Here is a 23,201-nt window from a genome sequence, read left to right as displayed (position 1 = left end):
ATAAGAAAGAAAAAAAATTAACCTTTAGCACGCCAGCGGCGATTTTCGTCGCCCAGCAATTCCCCCCCCCCCCTTTGCCAGCCAGCGGCGATTTGCGTCGCCAGCACAAGGCTTGTTCGTATGAACAACTTCTCGTTCGTATTTGCATACGAGAATAACTGTATTTTTAACGGCACTTGAGCCAAAGCGAGGCTCACGGCCTTCTGTTATCTTGTCGTGTCGTCTGCGCTGCATTTGAGTCGGTTTCGTCGAAGTTTTCTGCTTTTATTTTTGCATCGTTAAAGTACTTTAGCGCTTCGACAAGCAAGATGGAGGATGATGAGTTTGAAACTTTCTTTCGAGTTGTTTCTTGACAACAGAAAGTATGCGGAATTGGAACGAATTACCGAGGAAGATCTTCACGCTGAACTGTGTATCGCGGTGAAAAAAATGACAGTTCGTCAAGTCATAGTGACGGTTACGAAACGGAATTTACGAAAGTGCAGATGGATACAAACAGTGGCTGGTCCAGTTTAGTGAAATGACAGGACCAGCAAACATTACCGATAATCTGACTGCGTAGCAAATGCTTGACTTGCTTGTCAAAGAGACACTGCGTAAAAACTGACTCAAATTCAGTGCAAAGCAAGCCATTGTTAAAACTGGCAGTGACAAGACCTAAAAAGTTAGCGTGTTCGGAAATGGCGACCTGTGGATCTAGTCATGGAAAATGTTATTGAGGCTCATGGAAAAATCATGGAATTTTGTTTCTAAAAACCAGTGGGGACCCTGGCTCAAGCCTGTGTTTGATTCAAAACGGCATGCAGCGAAAGTTGTCCTCGTTTTTTCGCACATCGTCATGATTTAACTGTGTTATACTATAGTGTGACGCAAAATCGGTTCTGCTTTACGCGTTTTTTGGCCGACATTGCGTAAGCCGTACACAATTTGAAAAATCCTAACGCGATCCCTGAGTACAATTCGAAGTTTTGAAAGTTTGAAAAAAGAAAAGCCCGGAAACAGGGTCACGCAAGGTCGTGGTTCTTGTAGCAGACGACGGTTTATGCCTATCGCCAGTTCCTCTGAACAGTCAAAAGCCATCGCTAGAGTTCTTGTGAACCACAGCCGTTTGTTTCGTGCTTTGTCAGAGGTACATAATAACGTGCTATTGCAGATAAGCTCACATCGAGTCGCATTCAAATTACTAACTGACGACTACATTGTGAAAAAGGGAAACTGGATCACACGGGTTCACGATGGCTCAGGGGTAAGATAAACCACGCAAAAATAAATTCTTTGAAAACTGCTCGCTCTTTACGGAGGGCACCTAGGATGTTCTCAAGCGGTGAGTGTTTAAATGAAAGGGTGTTTGTACTGTGTGCAAAAGCCTGACAGTATCTGTGATGGTTTACGGGAGGCTTACTCAAGTTACTTGTGCCCTTAATTGACGGCTTCAAATTAACAACAAACTTATTTGAAATGGCTTTGTTCCATATGATTTAAGTTATTGAGACATCACAGTCTAAGATTAAGAGATTTATAGAGCAAATTGAGAAAATGAATTATTGAACAAAGCGCTGAGTTCAATAATTATTGATTTGCTCTATAAATCTCTTAGCACACTGTGATTGTTTCAATAACGATATTGTCAGTATTGACAATAGATTAGAATGTTTGAAAAGGCACATTTTTCTGCCAGCGTTTGGATCAATTGTGGACAGGTCGAGGTAGATCTACTTTTGTGTGTGTGTCGGCTTTGCACATTTTGGGGCCGGGGGTATTGGGGTATTGACGGTTTCATCGCCGACCATGCATTTTACGATTTGATTACCCTTTGTACCGTTTCATCGAGTAGCAACTAACAGTATGAGTTACAGCTGTGCGAAATGTACCCGTTAGCATACAGTTTCACTTATGTATTAATTATTGGTATAAAAAAACAACATATACCGAGTTCTAACTTCTATGCTCCCCAAAACATGAACGACCCCCAAGCAACTGAGTGGCGTCCCCTGATGTTAAACGACTCAAAGTGACACGTTCGTTCCCTCATTCGCAAACAAATAAAGTTGGCATGTTATTTCTCGCAATGTGCCTGCATTCATCTGGGAGGTAGGTGTTATGATAATAATTATGATTACATGGTAAGAATGTTTTGAAGCCATCGCGTATGCTGTTTACATCGTAGTTGTCTTGAAATATGCGAAAACCGTTAATTTCAGTCCTGAACTGATGATGTTGTCTGCTACATGAATACACGAGTAGGACAGTCTATTGAATCTGTCGACTCACAAATGCTGCTTTGTCCAGCTCGAAATATGTCAGAAAAAAAACCTTCTGGTTTTAGCCGTGGGAAATTTTAGGGTCTAGCAATCATTGTTGTATTGTAGAGACGATAAGCTACAGTACATGCCACTAACACAGCGGCTGAGAAGAATCTTCGCTAGTCGAAAGAAGAGGCCAGACTCACTGTGGCACAGGCGCATGGAATCTGTCAGAAAAAAACTCATGTGACAGTACTGACACCAGTACTTACTGACAATTACTTTTAAAAGGACCCATAGTACTGTAAACCCCAAAACATCTGATCTTTAAGACAAGAAATTACTCCATACCTGAGAGACTGATTCTGTACCAGTCGGCTACATAAAGTAACAAACTTTCAGATACCGATGCCCTGGAACACTTGCTATAGCAGATTATCCTTCTCTATTTAGTGAGTGTGTGTATGTCAGGGCCTCACATCCACGTCGGACATCGCACATATGAGGATATTTTTGACTCGCATGCGAAGCAAAAGTGAGTATATATACTCACCCGAGTCGTCCGTCCGTCCGGCCGGCCGTCCGCCCGGAAAACTTTAACGTTGGATATTTCTTGGACACTATTCAGTCTATCAGTACCAAATTTGGCAAGATGGTGTATGATGACAAGGCCCCAAAAAACATACATAGCATCTTGACCTTGCTTCAAGGTCAAGGTCGCAGGGGCCATAAATGTTGTCTAAAATACAGTTATTTTTCACATTTTTCCCATTTTCTCTGAAGTTTTTGAGATTGAATACCTCACCTATATATGATATATAGGGCAAAGTAAGCCCCATCTTTTGATACCAGTTTGGTTTACCTTGCTTCAAGGTCAAGGTCACAGGAGCTCTTCAAAGTTGGATTGTATACATATTTTGAAGTCACCTTGACCCTGAACTATGGAAGATTACTGTTTCAAACTTAAAAATTATGTGGGGCACATGTTATGCTTTCATCATGAGACACATTTGGTCACATATGATCAAGGTCAAGGTCACTTTGACCCTTATGAAATGTGACCAAAATAAGGTAGTGAACCACTAAAAGTGACCATATCTCATGGTAGAAAGAGCCAATAAGCACCATTGTACTTCCTATGTCTTGAATTAACAGCTTTGTGTTGCATGACCTTGGATGACCTTGACCTTGGGTCAAGGTCACATGTATTTTGGTAGGAAAAATGTGTAAAGCAGTTCTTAGTGTATGTCATTGCTAGGTTTAGCTGAAGGTCAAGGTCATGTAAAGGTCAAGCATGTGAGTCGTATGGGCTTTGCCCTTCTTGTTTCATGATTATTTACACCAAATGTAACATACAGACCAGCTGAAAAAGAACGCTCAAAATCCAAAACCTATGTTCAGATCAAACTTTCATTAATCTAACATATGTTTCTCCATCCATTTCTAGACCTATTAAAAATTAGATTGAGATGATACCCTTATCAGTAACTTGGTTATTCAATACCCAATGTACCATGCGTTTCGCGTAACGCCTTGTGTGCCCAAAAAGGTGCTTTTTTTCTTGAACAAAGTCAATTTTCTCAGCATCCAGACGACTGACAGACATAATTTTGGTATGGAGAGAATCTGCATGAGGAATACTTCATAACTGTATTGTTTATATAATATATTGTAGTCATTTAAAAACAGAATAAAATAAAAAGTAATAAAAGTATTCAGAACAGGATTTTTGCATTTGGACACCTTGACAGATTCCTGACCATATGCCAAATTTGAAGTGGGTACAGTAATATTTTGCTGGTAAGCAACTTGCATAATTTTATTTAATTTTGTGTGAATCATTTTGCCTCAACATGTATTGAAAGAAAGCAAGGAAAAACTGTTGCATCCATTGTTTACACGGGTTTCTTCCCACCCTCAAAAGGCAAAACGTTTATTTGTTAATTTTTTATGTCTGGGTAGCATGGATGTGTGGCTTTGTTCAAATTATGAAAGTTCAGTAAATTTATGCATAACTCAGTGTGCAAGTTGTGGTCAGTGACTTATTTTTGGTTCAAGCCCGTTGTTACGTTGGCTAGTATTAGTAAAAACAATTCCTATGGCTAGTTCAATTTCAGGGCTGAAACTATGTTAGTGTTACCATGCTTCGCAGAGACAAGTGCAAAGATCTGTAAAGTTCTTAAGGCAATGTGCGGCAGTAAAATAAAACTTGGAGAATACATGGAATAACCTAGTTTTCTGAAAAAAATGTGAATACTAATGGGCACAGACTGCCGTTGCTATGGAAACAGCCGCCACATTGGATTTGTAGGAAACTGTTTTACAGTAACATAATACATCGCAAAGGCATAATATTTGGCACAAGGATACATATGGCTTGTGTCTACAATCATATAGAACGACATTTTGACTAAAGACTACAGTTGATTTTAAATTCATTTTTGAAATAAGGATTAATGAATATGCGGTTGAAATTCCTTTATCCTTGTTACAAAAATGAATTGAAATTTAACTGTAGTCTTTTGTCAAAATATCGTTCTATATGATTGTAGATATGGGTCATTCTCAGAAATGGTGGTCCAGTGAGAGTGAGTAGAGGTGACACATTTGAAATCATGAAAAAGTAAATTAAAATTATTTCTACCACGACTTTTTTCATCTGAATCTATTCCTGAGACATTAAAGCATTGTTGTATGTCAATAAAAAAAGGTTTCTATACGTTGGTGTTGTTTTTGTGTGCGAAGTTCGTCCGTTTCCGGATCGCCGAAGCGTTACACGACTTTCGTGATCAACAATATGTTCAGTCTCATGGCTAAATGCAAACATGCAAACACCAACAAATTACTGCAATCGACAGTCAGGAGTTCAGTCTTGGACGTAGCAACACATCTTTGCAAAAACTCACGCTGAATTTGAAGTTACCGGCTTCGAACAAAAAATTCTGAATGTCGTAATGCATCGTATCCAAACTCGACGCGCGAACATCGGACAGCAATGTGCTCCATGACTTTTGACACATCACGGCTATTTTTAGCTCTTTGGTGCACAGGAAGTTCGAACAAGAAAATAGTCCTTTGAATCACAGCCAAATATTCACAGAAAACACCAGAATCATATCATTTGGTGAAACTCATGGCGTCGTTTCCTGACTGAAGATGGTTTTTACTAAATTGTCGAGCCTGCAAAGCTTTGTCACAAACTTACACACCGCGGTTGGCGACAATGTAGCGTCGGAAAGATATCGAGTGCAACAGTTTCTCAACGCGCGAAGTTTAGCGGCAACAAAGTAGCCAAGAAGTTCTCGTATCCTCTGATCGTCGATGTTTGACATTCATCAAGTACTTAAAATGGGTAATCTGAACGCAACAGAAACTTTCAACAAATACAGCAAACTCTGACGAATTGTGTTTTGTGTAGTTATTTTGGGTCAGACGGGTTTTGCCGGCAGGAAAGGCCAAACAGTGCAGATTCATGTCTGTCGCACAGGAACCGAAAGTGGTTCAAGCATTTTGTTTCTGTGTTGCGACATTCACCTTAGTTTTGCTCCAAATGTCATTTTTTTGAGTCACTTGAGAAAAAGTGACTCTATGTAATCGGTCAGTGTTAGTCTGTCCGGCCGGCCGGCCGTCCGGCCGTCCGGCCATCCGTAGACACCACCTTAACGTTGGACTTTTCTCGGAAACTATCAAAGCGATCGGGCTCATATTTTGTTTAGGCGTGACCTCCAATGACCTCTACACTTTAACGATGGTTTCGTTGACCTTTGACCTTTTTCAAGGTCACAGGTCAGCGTCAAAGGAAAAATTAGACATTTTATATCTTTTCTCGGAAACTATCAAAGCGATCGGGCTCATATTTTGTTTAGTCGTGACCTCCAATGACCTCTACACTTTAACGATGGTTTCGTTGACCTTTGACCTTTTTCAAGGTCACAGGTCAGCGTCAAAGGAAAAATTAGACACTTTATATCTTTGACAAAGTTCATCGGATGTGATTGAAACTTTGTAGGATTATTCTTTACATCAAAGTATTTACATCTGTAGCCTTTTACGAACGTTATCAGAAAAACAAGGGAGATAACTAGCCTTTTCTGTTCGGCAACACACAACTTAACGTTGGGCTTTTCTCGGAAACTATAAAAGTGACCGGGCTCAAATTTTATGTGAACGTGACTCATTGTGTTGTGAATAGCAATTTCTTCCTGTCCATCTGATGCCTCATATAATATTCAGAACTGCGAAAGTGACTCGATCGAGCGTTTGCTCTTCTTGTTTATTGGGAGTTTGGGAGGTTTTAATTTTTTTGACAGGGGAGGCAACTGTTGTGCAGTTAACTGTTAAGTCTTTGATTTTCCGTAGGGATTTGGGTTCGTTATAAATACCATTTTTGCTCCCATTTGAAAACAGGCAGATAACACACACACGCACACACAAACACACACAGACACACACACACAGTGACACACACGCACAGAATTAAACACAATGAGACTGCAAAATCTGTGTTTTTGAGTCACTTGAGAAAAAGTGACTATGTAATCGGTCAGTGTTAGTCTGTCCGTACCACCTTAACGTTGGACTTTTCTCGGAAACTATCAAAGCGATCGGGCTCATATTTTGTTTAGTCGTGACCTCCAATGACCTCTACACTTTAACGATGGTTTCGTTGACCTTTTTCAAGGTCACAGGTCAGCGTCAAAGGAAAAATTAGACATTTTATATCTTTGACAAAGTTCATCGGATGTGATTGAAACTTTGTAGGATTATTCTTTACATCAAAGTATTTACATCTGTAGCCTTTTACGAACGTTATCAGAAAAACAAGGGAGATAACTAGCCTTTTCTGTTCGGCAACACACAACTTAACGTTGGGCTTTTCTCGGAAACTATAAAAGTGACCGGGCTCAAATTTTATGTGAACGTGACTCATTGTGTTGTGAATAGCAATTTCTTCCTGTCCATCTGATGCCTCATATAATATTCAGAACTGCGAAAGTGACTCGATCGAGCGTTTGCTCTTCTTGTTTTTGTTTTTGAAGGATGAAAAAAGTTATGTCAGGAGAAAAAAATAGGTTAGATTTACTCATTTAGGAATCAGAAACTTAGATAAAATGTTTTTTGGTCTTAAACCTTCACCGTGGGTCGTGGACAACCCTGAGCCTCACAAAATCATATTTATTTCTGAAACTATTTGCAGTTTTTAATTGAGACTTCATGTAATCTCCGATCACCATACGACCTTCCTATTGCCCAACTTTTGAAAGATTATCTTTGTAAACAAACAAATAAACGATGCCATAATTTGAACTACACAGCCTGGATGATGTGGGTCATGGACGACCCATATGGAATTACGTAAGGAATTTTACGCTGTTAATCCTTATTCGGATGGCAGGGTCGTGTACGACCGGTACTCTGCAAAGAGGCGGCGAAACGTTTATTCCTATTCGAATGGTGTAGGTCGTGTACAACCCATACTTTTTATGTTGAACCCATCTTTGGAAAGTATCATCTAGACTGTGTAGTGCAAAGCGTGATCCAGTGAAGGTTAATAACAACAAGCACATCACTTTTCTTCTTCGGTGTGCCAAGCGGAGCGTATAAAATCAATCTCTCATTACTCACTCATTCTTATTCGGATGGCAAAGGTCGTGTACGAACCATACTTTTTATGTTGAATCTATCTTTGGAAAATATGAGTCGTACACAACCCACATCATCTGGACTGTGTTGCCCAAAGTGTGATCCGGTGAAGGTTAAGTTAACTGATATAAACATCAATACATCAGTTTAATAGGTTGCTTGGATTGGTATGCATTTTTGCGTCTGACAAAGTATGTAAGAAATGTTAAGTCCTTTGTACTGGAAACTTGAATTCTCCCAGTAAGGTAATATATTGTACTACGTTGCAAGCCCCTGGAGCAAATTTTTGATTTGTGCTTTTGTGAACAAGAAACAATTGACAAGTGGCTCTATCCCATCTCCCCCCTTCCCCCGTCGCGATATAACCTTCGTGGTTGAAAACGACGTTAAACACCAAATAAAGAAAGAATGCGTCTGACAAACTCTTTTAACCTTGTTTATAATGTTACAGATCTGCTGATGTATGGGGCTGGGGCATCACGCATTCTGAGTTTCCTGGCCCTGCTGGATATTCCGGTGCCTCCCCCAGACGACACATCGCTCATCGTCCCCGTCACAGAGGACATGCAGAACACATCATCTGCTCTCAGTTTGCCACCACCACCCTCCTCCACCCCTGCCTCCACAGCCACTGCCACTGGTCCCTCCACCAAGGCAGCTTCCTCAGACAGCACCGCTCCATTCCAGAAAGCTCCGCCGCCCTCCACTGCTCCTTCCTCCTTCACCCCTGAACCTGGATTCCGCCCTGTGCCTCTCCCTCCTGGGGATGATGACGATGAAGACAATGACAATACCTTGCCCGACGATGTAGAAAATGAGGATGAAGATGATGACGAGGACGATGACATGGATGACGATGATGAAGAATATGTGCCTGTTTCTAAGTCCAAGCCCAAGCCTAAACCTTCCCCTGCGCCTAAGAAAAAGTCTCTGCTACGTGGACCTAAAAGTGCTCGAGCCAAGAAGGCCGCTAAGATCGCGGTCAAGAAGAAGCCCCCTGTGAAACTGAAGGTGAAGATCAAGAAGGAGAAAGAGGAGACGCCAAAGAAAGTGGTGGAGGAGGAGGAGAAGCAGGATGATGACCAGAGTGGGGAGCAAGACATGGACCCCATGGACTGGTCGTCCTCAGAGACAGAAACAGAGTCTGCCACAGGCAAGAATAAGAACAGTGATGATTCTTGGCATGAAGATGATGATGATTACAGGGAGGAAGAAGCTGGCTCACGGCCCAAGAGAAAACGAGGTCGTCCCAGAGGGACCCCAGAAAAGACAAAGCGAACGAGAAGAAGTGCAGAACATAAAACAAAAGAAGAAAAATCTTCTCCCAAAAAGAAGCGTGTGAAAGCGGAGGGCAAGGAAGTACCGCGATGCACCACTTGCAGCAAGGAGTTTACCAGTGTCAAGGGCTACAACGTCCACATGAAGAGGGTGCACAACCAGGAGATGAAAGGTAGGACCAGTTCCTTGTTCTTGCCACCCAATGGTACACACTGACTCCCCCCTGGCCTCATCCCCATAACTTCTCACCCGTATTACAATCGGTCATCAACCCTATGAATAGGTGTTTTTTTTCTGCTACACTTGTATGTTGTCTTTTGGGGTACAACTACAAGAGAATTTTGTCTTGCATTTGGTTGTGAGCTGGTTAAAAAGTCATGGCGTTGTGGATGTAAGCTGTTCAGTTTGTCTAGGTTTTCTTGTCATAAGGAGGGCTCAATGCACTGGCTGTCAAGAGTTGTATTCATTTGATGTTTGGTTTTAACCCATTTACCCCCATGGCATGGATGGTAACTTGCAATTTCAAACTTGAAAAAATGGTAGCAAAGTAACTACTGCAAGTTTTTGGAAATTATAAATGCTCGAACATTGCAGAAAGCCAGTAGAAATGGAAAAAGATATCTGTATATCATTGTGTAGAGCACATGTTTCAGGGATCTGCATTTGATACTGCTTAAGCAGTTGGTATTTGGCGCTCTGGGGGAATAAGGGCTTTAGTCAAACCTGCCATTCTTCTGAGTCACAGTCAGTCCACAGTATTAGTTCTCGACAAGCAGTTGCAACATGTCATGTTGTGAATTGGACAGTTGTTTGTGGTTGGGAGATGAATAGAGTAGTTTAGTGGCACTGAGATGATAGTGGTAGGAAGATTCAATATGGAATATGAAAATTGAAATCGATTGTGGAGTACTTGTGGCAAGAAGATGAAATGGAGTATTTTGTATGTCAGGAAGATGAAATGGAGTATTTTTGTGGCCAGAAGATGAAACTGAGTATGTTTGTGGCAGGAAGATGAGATGGAGTATGTTTGTGGCAGGAAGATGAGATGGAGTATGTTTGTGGCAGGAAGATGAGATGGAGTATGTTTGTGGCAGGAAGATGAGATGGAGTATTTTGTATGTCAGGAAGATGAGATGGAGTATTTATATGGCAGGACTGAGGAAGATGAAATAGAGTAAATTTGTGGAAGGAAGATGAAATTGAGTATTTTGGGGGGAGGAAGACTCATTGAATCATTCAATGTATACTGAAGTTGAAGGCCTGGGGGAGGAAGACTCATTGAATTATTCAATGTATACTGAAGTTGAAGGCCTTGGGGAGGAAGATTCATTGAATCATTCAATGTATACTGAAGTTGAAGGCCTTGGGGAGGAAGACTCATTGAATCATTCAATGTATACTGAAGTTGAAGGCCTGGGGGAGGAAGACTCATTGAATCATTCAATGTATACTGAAGTTGAAGGCCTTGGGGAGGAAGATTCATTGAATCATTCAATGTATACTGAAGTTGAAGGCCTTGGGGAGGAAGACTCATTGAATCATTCAATGTATACTGAAGTTGAAGGCCTGGGGGAGGAAGACTCATTGAATCATTCAATGTATACTGAAGTTGAAGGCCTGGGGGAGGAAGACTCATTGAATCATTCAATGTATACTGAAGTTGAAGGCCTGGGGGAGGAAGACTCATTGCATCATTCAATGTATACTGAAGTTGAAGGCCTGGGGGAGGAAGACTCATTGAATCATTCAATGTATACTGAAGTTGAAGGCCTTGGGGAGGAAGATTCATTGAATCATTCAATGTATACTGAAGTTGAAGGCCTTGGGGAGGAAGATTCATTGAATCATTCAATGTATACTGAAGTTGAAGGCCTTGGGGAGGAAGACTCGTTGAATCATTCAATGTATACTGAAGTTGAAGGCCTGGGGGAGGAAGACTCATTGAATCATTCAATGTATACTGAAGTTGAAGGCCTGGGGGAGGAAGACTCATTGAATCATTCAATGTATACTGAAGTTGAAGGCCTTGGGGAAGCATTGTTGGTGAAGTTGCAAAAAGTCAACTGAATGGTCTGCAGGAAAAAGCCTCACAACAAACTTGCTGCTTCACATTAGGTTCAGACTTGACTGTTTTGACACTAATTGAAATGCTAGATCCAGAAGGATTATTTGCAGCTGTACTGGACGGCTGATTATGCCAGGGGTGGGCTTTAATTGCAGTCAGGGATTGTCATTAGTGTTAGAGATCTGTGCAAGTGTTTTACTTCCAGCAGTCAGGGATTGTCATTAGTGTTAGAGATCTGTGTGAGTGTTTTACTTCCAGCAGAGAGGGATTCTTGTTGATGCATCAGAGATCTGTGGAAGTATTTCATTTCAAATAATTCAGCTGATTTTCGGGGTCATGAAAGTGTGAACTGTGACAGACAGAGATCAAAGTCTTAACGTTGTCAGACTGCGAGTGTGAGAAATACAGCCGCAATAGCATTAGTGATCAGGGATGGCCAAATCGTTCGCCCAGTCGCCAGGGGCGAGTAAAAAATGCGCCGGGCTAGTAGAAACCGCCTGGCAACACGCCCGGTTGGCCAATGAAAATTCCGGTCAAATGCGAACCTTTTGGTTGTAATATCGGGTTTTAAAGCCATACAAACACTGCAGATCAACTGTGCTATGTACCGGGCCAGCAACATTTCTGCCGGGCTAGTGACTTTCTTGAAGTTACTCGCCTGGCTGGCGAGTTAAAATTGTGAGATTTGGCCATCCCTGGTGATGTTAAGTTTTGACCAGGCCATAGAACAGAGGTTTGAAATTTGATACAAAAGGCTCACGCTGCTTCTTGGAGCATCACAACTGATTGCTCGTTCAGTCCAAGAGAGATCAGGGAATGGAGACAAATGATTTGTTTTGCTTTTCAGAATTAGTGTGTCCTTTTGTGTCTACACTCGAGTAGTGCTGTTCTAATGTGGAAGTAAATGTTTCTAACAGTAACATTAGACTTCGTGGAAAGTTTGACTGATTAAAATGGACATTTGTTTACGCAGAATCAGATGAAAGACTTTGGTCAAGTTCTTGCTCTGTGCTCAAAAGCAATCTGTAGTACTCGAAGTTGTGACTGTGTAGTACTTTTTGGAATGATTCAAGTTGAAACAGTCATAGTGGAGATTATAAAGATGTAATAGAATTGCACTGTTTGAAATGTGCAACCTATGATCTACTTTGCCCATGATGAAGGTGAGTGAAAAAATGAGTCAGTTTGTACCCTTGGTGATTCTTCCTAAAGTTCATGCATTCATAACACGGTGACTGTAATCCTTTGATTGTGAGGCGTGCTTCTTATCCGTGTAACCAACTGACAAAATTGTACCTGCAGCTTGTTTTAATTGATTTATTGAAGACATCCAAACACAGATAGACTGCTAACGTTCCAACATTCAAAATCAAAAAACAAGAATTGGAGGTTATTGGAGCATTTAATTATTGACAAAAGCGTTTTGTTTTGTTTTTTGATTTATTGAGTCATGACTGACACTTATCTTTAGCTTGTAATAAACTAGAAGAACACTGTAGCTAGTGCAAGTTAAAGCTGTACATTCATGACAAAAGTGAGTGAGAGGTACAGTACTACCGTACGACTAGGAGACTAGTTAGTGAATGTGAAAGGTAGTGAATGTATTGTTGCTTACTCTATGGGATTGGCAGTGTCAACTAAATAAGAGTTTGTGTTGTACTGACTCTGAATTGGAATTTACTTAGAAGTTAGAGGTGATCTATATTTAACTGTTTTTAGTAGTCCAGTGATTGCAGTTTTGTTTGGTTAATTATTTTAGGAGTCTGTTGTACTAGGGAATTGTAAAATACACTTCAGTATGCCTATCATGGTGTATTGTGAACAAAAACGACTAAAGATAATCAGTAACTAGAGTTGTAATTCATTATTATTACCTTATTAAATTAGGGAAGTTGATATTTAAACTACCACTGTACCAGTACCACTGAAAAGTATAAACTAAAATGTGTTGTGGGCATGTGCTCACATTTATTAAAAAAAAAGGGTGTAGAACAATTCTGAATATGGTAACCCAATCAACCTGTTTTAATTTGTATGCAGCTGACATTGTAACTTTTTTCAAAGTGTAAACAAAAAACATCAAGATCAATAAATAAATTTTATAAGCCGGCAAAACATACAGCAGGGGAAAAAGTCGGTGTAGTTCTGAAAATTCTGGAAGCCGATAACATAACAAGGGACATTACTGTCATGATCTGGGAAAAAATGTTTTGTCAACCAACCTTCTTGTACTATTTTGGCCATGTTCATTTGTTAATAAGGTAACCACAACTTCTTCTTTCGTAATTTTGTTTTTATTTGTTGTCCTAGTTTACTTGAGAGACAAATGTATTGAAATTAGCTGTTTTATTCTGTTTAAAAGAATGACTCTCCTCCCTAGTGACAGTGTTCATTGGTAAAACACATACAGTTTGCTTTGCATGAATTACGAATTAAAAGATTCTATTAAAGAGGAACATAGTGAATACAAATAGCAAATAAAATGGTTATGCGCCGTAATGCAAAGGATTACAGTTATCTCCAAATACATGCACCTTGTTATTTGTGTTTGTTGTTCACTTTCCAGTTTTCAATTGCACAGGAGCATGCATTCTATTGACTTATTGTTTCAAAACAATTTTTTGCTGTTGTTCATATCATCGCCTTTGCTTTCTCATCTTACTCATTCGTGTATGTCTGATTATTTTTTGTTTGTTCTCATTAACATGGTTCATTATCCATCGTTCAGCTGTTCTCTAGTGTGCAACAGTGTGTATATGTCTGTCTGTGAGCTTGTGTGTGTATGTGTCGGTACAGAAACTTTTTGTCACTGTGTTTGTGGTTGTTTTGTGGCGTCCTGAAGTTCGTCCAGTTCAGTTTCCACCACTGCTCACAGTTGCATTCATCACAATCGGACACACAGCAGTTTATTCAATATTGAACAAGAGCACAAACACAAATAAGGCACTAACACATACTATCAGCAGCACCACAAACTGTATAAACTGTAAATGAAAACGCTCTGCTTTGCCTGGTTTAGTTGCGCTCCATTGTGAAGAAGAGAAATATTTTATTGGTTATTGAAGATAATTTTGGGTATTGCATTTTGCAAGGAATATGTGCCTCTGTACTGTTTTTATGACAATAAAAATGTTCCCAACACTGGGTTTTTCTGTGTTCAAGTAATGTTTTTGGTAACATAATGGTAATTAATGTGTTTGTAATAAATGAAATGTATTGTGTTTTTTCTCTCTCCAGCTCTTGTTGCTTGCTTTTTTTTCAGACTGAGGATTTTGTGTACATGTGTGCATTTATTCACATATTTGCATGTAAAATGCACATGTATTGACCCATTTGTAGGCATTTGTGAAAACTTCATGTTGATGATTGTTTTTGGAAAACCTATTGTTTTTGATTTCATTACCATGTTATTTTGTTTTGAAGATACTGTGCTCTTTCTGTTACACTTATACTTGTAGCAGTTTGTGACTTACATTGTACATACATACGATATCTAAGGCTCTATCAGGGGAGTTTTAATATTCACTTCTCTTTCGTTTAGTGTGACTGTGAGTGCATGTAGATTTTGTGTACTTTTTATCAGGACTGGTTGCTTTTGAAGCGATTTAAATATTTGAATTACTTCACCATTACTTCAATTTACATTGAAACAGAGCATCATTGGAGTTCATTGGCAGCAGTGTTCTTGCTTCCTTCGTTTGTGAAGGAAGATTGAGTGCTAACAGTTACAAACTTTTTTCAACTTCAAGTTCTATGGGTAAGTACCTGTATACAAACACTTGCAGTTGCAGTATCTGTAATTGTTCAGGTTTATTGGGCTACCTTTCCTGCTCGCTGTTGAACATCGGCATTGACAAAGATTTAGATTTTTGAAAGAAAGATACTTTTCCTCCTGTCATTTTATTCGTGCAGTACAGATCGTTTTCCTTCATACTCTAGTCTGCATTTAGCGTCAATTTTTTACAGAAATACAGAATACCTACATGTCATAAATAAAATGTTTAATCTTTTACTGAAAATGTGTGTTTAAGATCCAAGCAAAAAATTATTTAAAAAAAATTAAAGTTTGAATATGTTGGTTTGTTGTTTGAAAAATGACTAGGGAAAGTAGCCCCTTGAAGATTGTGTCTATTTGAATCTGAAAATGAAGAGTCAATCTTGCAGTAGTACAAATAAACACGGTTAACATTACACTTTGGTTAGTTCAGTTCAGTGAATCTCTTGTCTTTTTTCTAGACAGACAGATGGGGGGAAAATCAAGTGAGATACCAGTAAAAAGCAAAATGAGACCCAAACCATGTGTGCTCCATAGCTGACAAGAGGTGTGCAATGCGGTTCCTCCTGTCATAGTGCCAGGGGCTGACCACAGCAGACAGGTTACCAAGTTCCCCTCTACCACCTTCATGTCCACTCGCTTACCTTGACAGGTACAAAACTTTTTTGTTGTACTTGCTGGACTACCCTTGGTGCTTTTTGTATAACACTGTTTTTACCCTTTTTTTCAATAGTTTTGTTTAGCTACACAAACTTATAATCCTAGCACTTGAACACATAGTAAAAATGTGTATTCAGTAGTACTAATACTCTAAAATAAAAGAAAGTAGCAGCATCATTTCAGATGTCAAATCGGCCTAGGAGAGAGAGATAACTCTTGTCTTAGTGTTGAAATGCTCTTTGTCACTTGGTTTACCTACCGTTTGATGACGGAAATCACCATAATTTTTAAAATTAAACAGAAAACACAACAAAACGCAAAAGTATAACTTCTGTGTGCAGAAAATAAGTTTCTTATATTTCATCTCCTGACACAGTTACACACACACACTTAACAATGACACACACACACATGTATACACAGTGACACACAATAACACACACACAGTGACACACACACATGTGCACGCTTTGTAGTATAGACGTGGAAAAGATCTGCATGCAATTCAGCACATGCCCGGGCTCCCTGGTACGAATGACTCTCCCTACTTCAATCACACATACAGTGACTGAGAAGTCAAGCTTTGAGAATGCACTTACAACGTGTATCAATTCTGATTTGAAGTTTTGAACGGTTCGAAATTGTTGATGCGCATTGTTTTGGAGCGATTTGGTTTTCGTGGAAGGACAGCTCTTCACAAACAAACTTGGGGAAAGGTAGGCAATATTTTCTGGATCATTTGGTTTTAAGTGTCGGTGTCTGTGACTGTGTGAATTATACAGCCTCTAAGTCTAAGACCTGCCGTGATGCTTTTAATTTGGGTTTGAACACTAATCAGTGCTTTTGCCTCTCGCACGTTATATGTCAAAGCAGTACCGCCCTGATATGGCCCTTCGTGGTCGGCTGGGCGTTAAGCAAACAAACAAACAAACAAAAAAAGCTTTTGCCTCTGCTTTTCAAAGAAATCTACTTTTTTAAGTTGCATTCAGATTGACAGTTCTTATTGCCTGATGTGCTGTTTTAGTTTTCGTGGAACAGTTAGCAGCAGCTCACGATAGCAGGACAAAACCTAGGATAACAGCTTTGATGACAAGCTCCCGGATGTAGTGGAAATAAATCAGCAATGTGTTGCAGATGTTTGGGTGAATGCAGAGCTCTCTGTCATTTTAGCTATGAAACTCAAACTGTACTGAAAAGTGCATCTAGTTGCTTAATATGTGTACCTGTGATTGATCTTTGCATTAAGCTGACCATTGGTGTTGATAAACTTTCAGAAGACCAGTATGACTATGAGACCTTGGGCAAAGACATGAGAAGAGAAGTTAAAACTGAAGACCACTTTCAGACCATGGGCAAAGACATTTTACAGAGAGGTAGAAATAAGACATGTATGAGCACACCGGCAAAGAAATGGACAGAGAGAATAACAGAAGACCAGTATGAAACCACTGCTGCCCTACATGCCAACTGGCATAACGGGCAGTAAGTAAGTATGAAACCACAGGCACAGGCACAGAAATGACCAGAATGAGACCAATTGGACAGAGAGGTTACAAACGAAGACCAGTATCAGACCAGCCTGGGAAAGAAATGGCCAGAGAGGTTAAAAAAGAAGACCAGTATCAGACCAGTCGGGCAAAGAAATGGCTAGAGAGGTTACAAAAGAAGACCAGTATCAGACCAGTCGGGCAAAGAAATGGCCAGAGAGGTTACACAAGAAGACCAGTATCACTCAGACCAGTCGGGCAAAGAAATGGCCAGAGAGGTTACAAAAGAAGACCACAGGCAAAGAAGACCAGCATGAGACCATGGATACAGAAATGGTCAGAGGTTGAGATGATGGCAGAAGAAGGGTTAATCAGTGGAAATGATGGAAGATGCTGGTGAGAGAGCTGTACTAGCATTGGTGCCCCCCCTGCATTGCTGTGAGGGAAGATGCTGGTTTTGTCTTGGTGCCTTCAACCCTGTGCTGACAACAGAGGGTAAAGGACCACTCTTACTACACTTATTTAGCCTCATAGATAAGAATGGGCAAGGGTATACATACAGGCCTGGCATATAAAGACTCATACTCATAGATAGTGGAAGTCTGTATACTATCAGTGTATGAAAAGAAAGTATGAGAAACCTAGATTCTGAGTGGTAGGGAGATTGAAGTAGAAACCTGGAGGATTAATGCTGTTTTTGGTTTTTTAGTTTCGTAAGTTGAACTGTATGATTCACAGTGGGTTTGGTAATTGTGAAGGGATATTTGTAAATATTGTTGGACTGCGGAAACGAGCAAAATAGCAAACATATAATGTTTAGAATGCCAGTCATGTGTCATCTTTTTGTGGAGAGTTTGTCAAGGCTCTCATCATTAACAGTACATGTACTCATTATTTTTCTCATTTGCTTGTTATTGTTACGTTTGGTTTGTTTTTGTTTCTGTATTTAGTTGTTCATGTTGGGTTTGTTACCCCTTGTTTGAGTTACATCATGCCTTTGGATCATTACAAGTATTTAGGGTAAGCATATTATTGACTATTTTTAAATGTCCTGGATAATCATTCTCTGATTGAAAAGATTTATAACTTAACAAAAAAATATCAAAATTCTCTTTGCAGCTATAATTTTCTGCTGTTCAATTCTGTTTTAGAAACTACTTTCTGACTAGTTCAAGGTTCAAATGCATTTTACTTTCAGGGAAGGAAAAATCTTACTTTTTTCTTTGCGAAATTCCAGAGCCCGAAGGCCAGGAAGAAACGGTGAGGTCGGAAGTAAGCAGAGAGGGACAGGCAGAAAGTCAGTCAAAGTCACTGCACTTAGAGATGAACAAGCACATGAAGGCCAAGGAGTGGAGAGGGGTGATGTGTGAAGAAGGCAGCCTGGACCTTGAGACCACAGGCCTGGTCAAGATGCTGACACTGGGAGTGGACAGAGAGCTGTACTGGTGTCCGGCCTGTCTCACTGCTCTCTCTGACCTCAAGCGCTACACTGCACACATCCGACACTATCATTCCACCAAGGGGATGGAAGGTAAGCACCTCAACAAAGTCTCAACGTTCAAGCGCTGTGCTTAAACTGTATTCAGGACTAGAGAGTATTTACAGGTTGCTTAGGAGAAAGTCAGAAGTTTTAGTGAGTATTGCAAGCTGATGTGGCTAGTCACCTCAGAACCTTTTTCAGTCAAATTTTATTTTATAGCTTTTGGGAGATTTCATTACAGTGGAACCCCCCTTTTAAGACCCCAAAATTTAAGACTCCCTCCTTTTTAAGACCTTGTTTTCTCAGACTTTCTGTTCATAGCCTCTGTAAAATTACCCCCATTTTAAGACTCCCTCCTTTTTAAGACCGTATAATCTCAGATTTGTGGAAGTCTTAAAAGGGGGGTTCCACTGTATAGACAAAATGAAACATGCACTTTTGTTTTCGTTTTTATTTTTTGCGGAAAATGTGAACGTTTTGTTGTGTCTATAATTAAACGTTCCCTGACCTAACCTTAATTGTTGGTTTGTTTTATACAAAAGAGTAAGAAGCTAAGAGTAAAAGCTAAAACAAAATGTGCCAGTAGTCGATAGTGTCATTTTTACAAATGTGAATAACTCTGAAGATAAGTTTTAACATTGTGTTAGTGTGTTGCATTTTTGTGTGTTGTTGATGTAATTGTGTTTTTGTGTTGCAGGAAAGCTCTACCCTCTTCCTCTCAAGGATGCTATAGCCATGAAAAAGCTGGTACGTAGTGGTTTGTCATTGATACTAGAGTAAAGATGCAATCACGCATACCACTACATGTACCAGCATTATATTTCATTGGTCAATGTAGTGCAAGTGATGCAAACTAAAGAAAACTCTAGTGTTAGATTTTGAGTTGTCATATTTATGATGGAAGAAGATTGTACGATTGCTACATATTTCCCCCAGTATAATCTATGATGATCAGAAAGATGCTGACTTCACCAAGTGTCTTTAGAAAGTGACATGTTCAATTGTGCTGCTTTTGTTTGTAATAATACACATGTGACTGGCTAAAAAATCTGATGCAAAAGTCAAAGCTGCATGTGTGTAAGGCACAAAAAAAGGGGGGAAAACAAAGTCCGTTTACGGTATCCCGACCAACCCTATTTTTTCGCGCGACCCTTGACTTTTTTTGGCATGGGGGGGGGGGGGGGGGGGGGGGGGGGTCTTTGTTTTTTGGCAAAATAACTTAAAAATATGTTTTTTTGGAGGGAAAAAAAATCCCGACCTACCGACCCTATTTTTTTTGCCTATGTTACCGTAAACAGACTTTTTTTTTTATTGGCCTAATCAAGCTTCTATTTTTCGTTATGTGAGAGCCAAGGCTCTGCCAAAAACCTTTCTCCAGAATAAGGCTGGTTCTGAAAACTGTTTGCCTTTTGTGTACACTCAAGCTTTGTTCAACCTACTTTTTATTTGCAATGGTATTGTCATTGACATGTTTTCAGAAGTATGAAATAGCGTAAGAACTGCTGGGACATGTAAACACATTTTATTGATTGAACAGCGTCTTTTGATCAAGACTGACATGGAGTGTACAGAGCCTGTATTATGTGTGCAGGTGTATGAGGCGGGATCAGAACTGACCTACTACCAGTGCCTCAAGTGTTTCCAGGTGTGCGAGTCTCTGTACCCCATGGCGGCTCACCTGCGTGTCACGCAGGACAACGCCTTCACCTGTCTTACTTTGGCATCAGATGGCTTTGAGGCCCACAGGCAGATTGTCAAAGCCTTGTCTTCCCAACCAGGACTGTCTTCATTGTGCAACACCTGTGGCAAACATTTCAGCGATTATTCGTGCTTGTGGTTTCACCAGAGCACCGTCCACAAAGCCCTCGGCAAGCAGCATCTTTGTCACATTTGCAACGCCTCTTTCACCCACGTGAGGTATCTTCGAAAACACATCAAGACCCACAGTCCCAACCGTAAGAAATATCTGTGCGACACCTGTGGCAGTTCGTACTTGAGTATCGGTGGCTTGGAAGATCACCTTGACAGGATCCATAGATCCAGAAGGTTTGCCTGCCAGGTGTGCGGCAAGGCGTTTCTATCCAGGAGAATGTTGTATCAGCACAACCTGAGCCACAGCAGAGGTGCTGACTTCACATGCAGTCAATGTAGTCGCACATTCGTCACCCAGTATTGTCTCAAGGTACACCAGCGGATACACACTGGTGAAAAGCCATACAGGTGTGAGGTCTGTGAAGCAGCTTTTGCCCAGAAGAACAGTCTGAATGTCCACATGAGGAAGCATGGAATTGAGATCCAGAAACCAAGGAGGAATCTTCAACAGGAGGGTGGTTCCCCTTGCACAATTCTAGCTGAAACGCAAGTCAGCTTAGATGGAATGTAGTTAACCATATTTTTGTTCTCCCAGAAGGATGAATGTCAATATATTGACAGCAAATATAAGTGAAAGAAGTGTCCCTGCCCTGTCTGCAACAACATAATCCTTGATGGAGCGTATTCTGGACCAGCAATTGAACATTCATGATGGAGCGTATTGTGGACCAACAATTGAACATTCATCATGGAGCGTATTGTGGACCAGCAATTGAACATTCATCATGGAGCGTATTGTGGACCAGCAATGGAACATTCATTATGGAGCGTATTGTGGACCAGCAATTGAACATTCATTATGGAGCGTATTGTGGACCAGCAATTGAACATTCATTATGGAGCGTATTGTGGACCAGCAATGGAACATTCATTATGGAGCGTATTGTGGACCAGCAATTGAACATTCATTATGGAGCGTATTGTGGACCAGCAATGGAACATTCATTATGGAGCGTATTGTGGACCAGCAATTGAACATTCATTATGGAGCGTATTGTGGACCAGCAATGGAACATTCATTATGGAGCGTATTGTGGACCAGCAATGGAACATTCATCATGGAGCGTATTGTGGACCAGCAATTGAACATTCATCATGGAGCGTATTGTGGACCAGCAATTGAACATTCATCATGGAGCGTATTGTGGACCAGCAATTGAACATTCATCATGGAGCGTATTGTGGACCAGCAATGGAACATTCATCATGGAGCGTATTGTGGACCAGCAATGGAACATTCATCATGGAGCGTATTGTGGACCAGCAATTGAACATTCATCATGGAGCGTATTCTGGACCAGCAATTGAACATTCATGATGGAGCGTATTGTGGACCAGCAATTGAACATTCATTATGGGGCTGAATGAGAAGCCTTCCCACACACTGCGCAATTTGAAATTCACCAGACGATGCAACCTCAAAGTTAATCAGAAAAAAGCAATATTTCTGTCACACTTGTGAATCAGCCTTTGCACAGAACAGTCTCAGTGTTAACAAGAGAAGACATGGATTTAAGATCCAGGAGCACGAGAGAGAGCAGTTGAAATGGACATTACAATGTATTTCAGCTTCGTCCACCCCTCTATCTAAACCTTCAGCAATGTCATCTTGACTTATGGAAACTATATGACAGGTCTTGTACAGAGCTGGAAGAATGACTGAAATTGTATGACTGGCCTTGTGCACAGTTGGAAGATTTACGGAAAATATACGACTGGTATTGTACACACTTTGAAGGATTACGGAAAATGTATAACTGGCCCTGTACACACTTAGAAGGGTTACGGAAAATGTATTCATGACTGATCATACAGTTTGACGAATTATTGGAAAATGTATGACAGGCCATGAACACAGGTCTGTTGGAAGAGTTATGAAGATTGAAGGAATGGCCTTGCACACAGTTGAAAGAATACTAGGATGGGTTGATTGACACATAATGGGACTCCTCATTTTATGTCAGAAAGGCATTGGAAGTAGTTTGCTCTTGTACTTGTAGCATCATTGTACCAGCAAAGCGAACTCTCTTCATATTTCATGCAAAACAAACAACCAACCATTGTGCATGGTGGAAGTTAGCTGAGCCCAAGAGAGACCAGCCATTGTGCATGGTGGAAGTTAGCTGAGCCCAAGAGAGACCAGCCATTGTGCACGTAAGAAGTCAAAAGACCAAAGGATAGAAAAAAGCCCAAGCGAGATGTTGGTGCCTTGTGGCAAGACTTGGTCCCTCGGGGAACCAGCTGTCAGTTGCAGGCGTTCAACATGAAGAAATGGTAAGTCTCACCCTTGCCTGCATGTTTTTTTGCTGCATGTGTGTTGTGCTGTCAACATGTACACACTTTCCTGTGCTTTCCCCCTCAAACCACAGACATACCCAGACTTTACTTGCATGCCTGGGAAACTGCAACAAAAAGAATTGGACTCCAGACCTGTTCTTCTGAACAGTAGTTACTGACAGGGGAATATTGTGAAGAGATGACTTTCTACAAAATTGTTCAGTATTACACACAACAAACAGAAAGATTATCCACAAAAGTTAAAAAAAAAAAATAAAAAAAAAGACTTATGAGAACTCTTGTCTGTCTCAGTGTCTGTCTCTCACTCTGACAAGTGCATGCGCATACACAAACACACACACACATGCTTGCAAGTGCTAACGCTGATGAGACGTGATCATGTGTTTTATGAAGGTTAATC

The 23,201-nt window shown here is 40.4% G+C and overlaps 2 protein-coding genes across 5 annotated transcripts in view; both read left to right on the top strand.

Annotated features, from left to right (window-relative positions):
- The window catches only part of LOC138974896 (zinc finger protein 892-like), an 86,789-nt gene that overhangs the window by 9,599 nt on the left and 53,989 nt on the right, over positions 1-23,201 (top strand). For all 4 annotated transcript variants that reach the window (XR_011458441.1, XM_070347614.1, XM_070347613.1 and 1 more), the window contains exon 2: positions 8,338-9,336. Coding sequence is in view for 3 of the 4 variants with exons in the window: in XM_070347614.1 (XP_070203715.1) it covers positions 8,338-9,336 (999 nt within the window). In the remaining variant the exon portion in view is untranslated. The remainder of the gene's footprint in view (positions 1-8,337; positions 9,337-23,201) is intronic.
- LOC138974430 (gastrula zinc finger protein XlCGF46.1-like) lies at positions 17,308-21,129 on the top strand. Its single transcript, XM_070347145.1, has 4 exons — positions 17,308-17,494; positions 18,389-18,682; positions 19,329-19,378; positions 20,223-21,129. The coding sequence occupies exons 1-4, from the start codon at positions 17,308-17,310 to the stop codon at positions 21,012-21,014; spliced, it is 1,323 nt and encodes a 440-aa protein (XP_070203246.1). The 3' UTR covers positions 21,015-21,129.

Source organism: Littorina saxatilis, linkage group LG8 (genome assembly GCF_037325665.1).
Source record: "Littorina saxatilis isolate snail1 linkage group LG8, US_GU_Lsax_2.0, whole genome shotgun sequence".
Lineage (NCBI taxonomy): Eukaryota > Metazoa > Mollusca > Gastropoda > Littorinimorpha > Littorinidae > Littorina > Littorina saxatilis.
This window is presented reverse-complemented; position numbering and strand designations above follow the sequence as displayed.

Bases quoted from the DNA above. Each gene is read 5' to 3' on its own strand.
- LOC138974430 (XM_070347145.1), top strand. From the start codon at position 17,308: ATGGCTAGAGAGGTTACAAAAGAAGACCAGTATCAGACCAGTCGGGCA. The intron at 17,495-18,388 runs GTTGAGATGATG...GCGAAATTCCAG, and splicing joins GGATACAGAAATGGTCAGAG to AGCCCGAAGGCCAGGAAGAA. The intron at 18,683-19,328 runs GTAAGCACCTCA...TTTGTGTTGCAG, and splicing joins TTCCACCAAGGGGATGGAAG to GAAAGCTCTACCCTCTTCCT.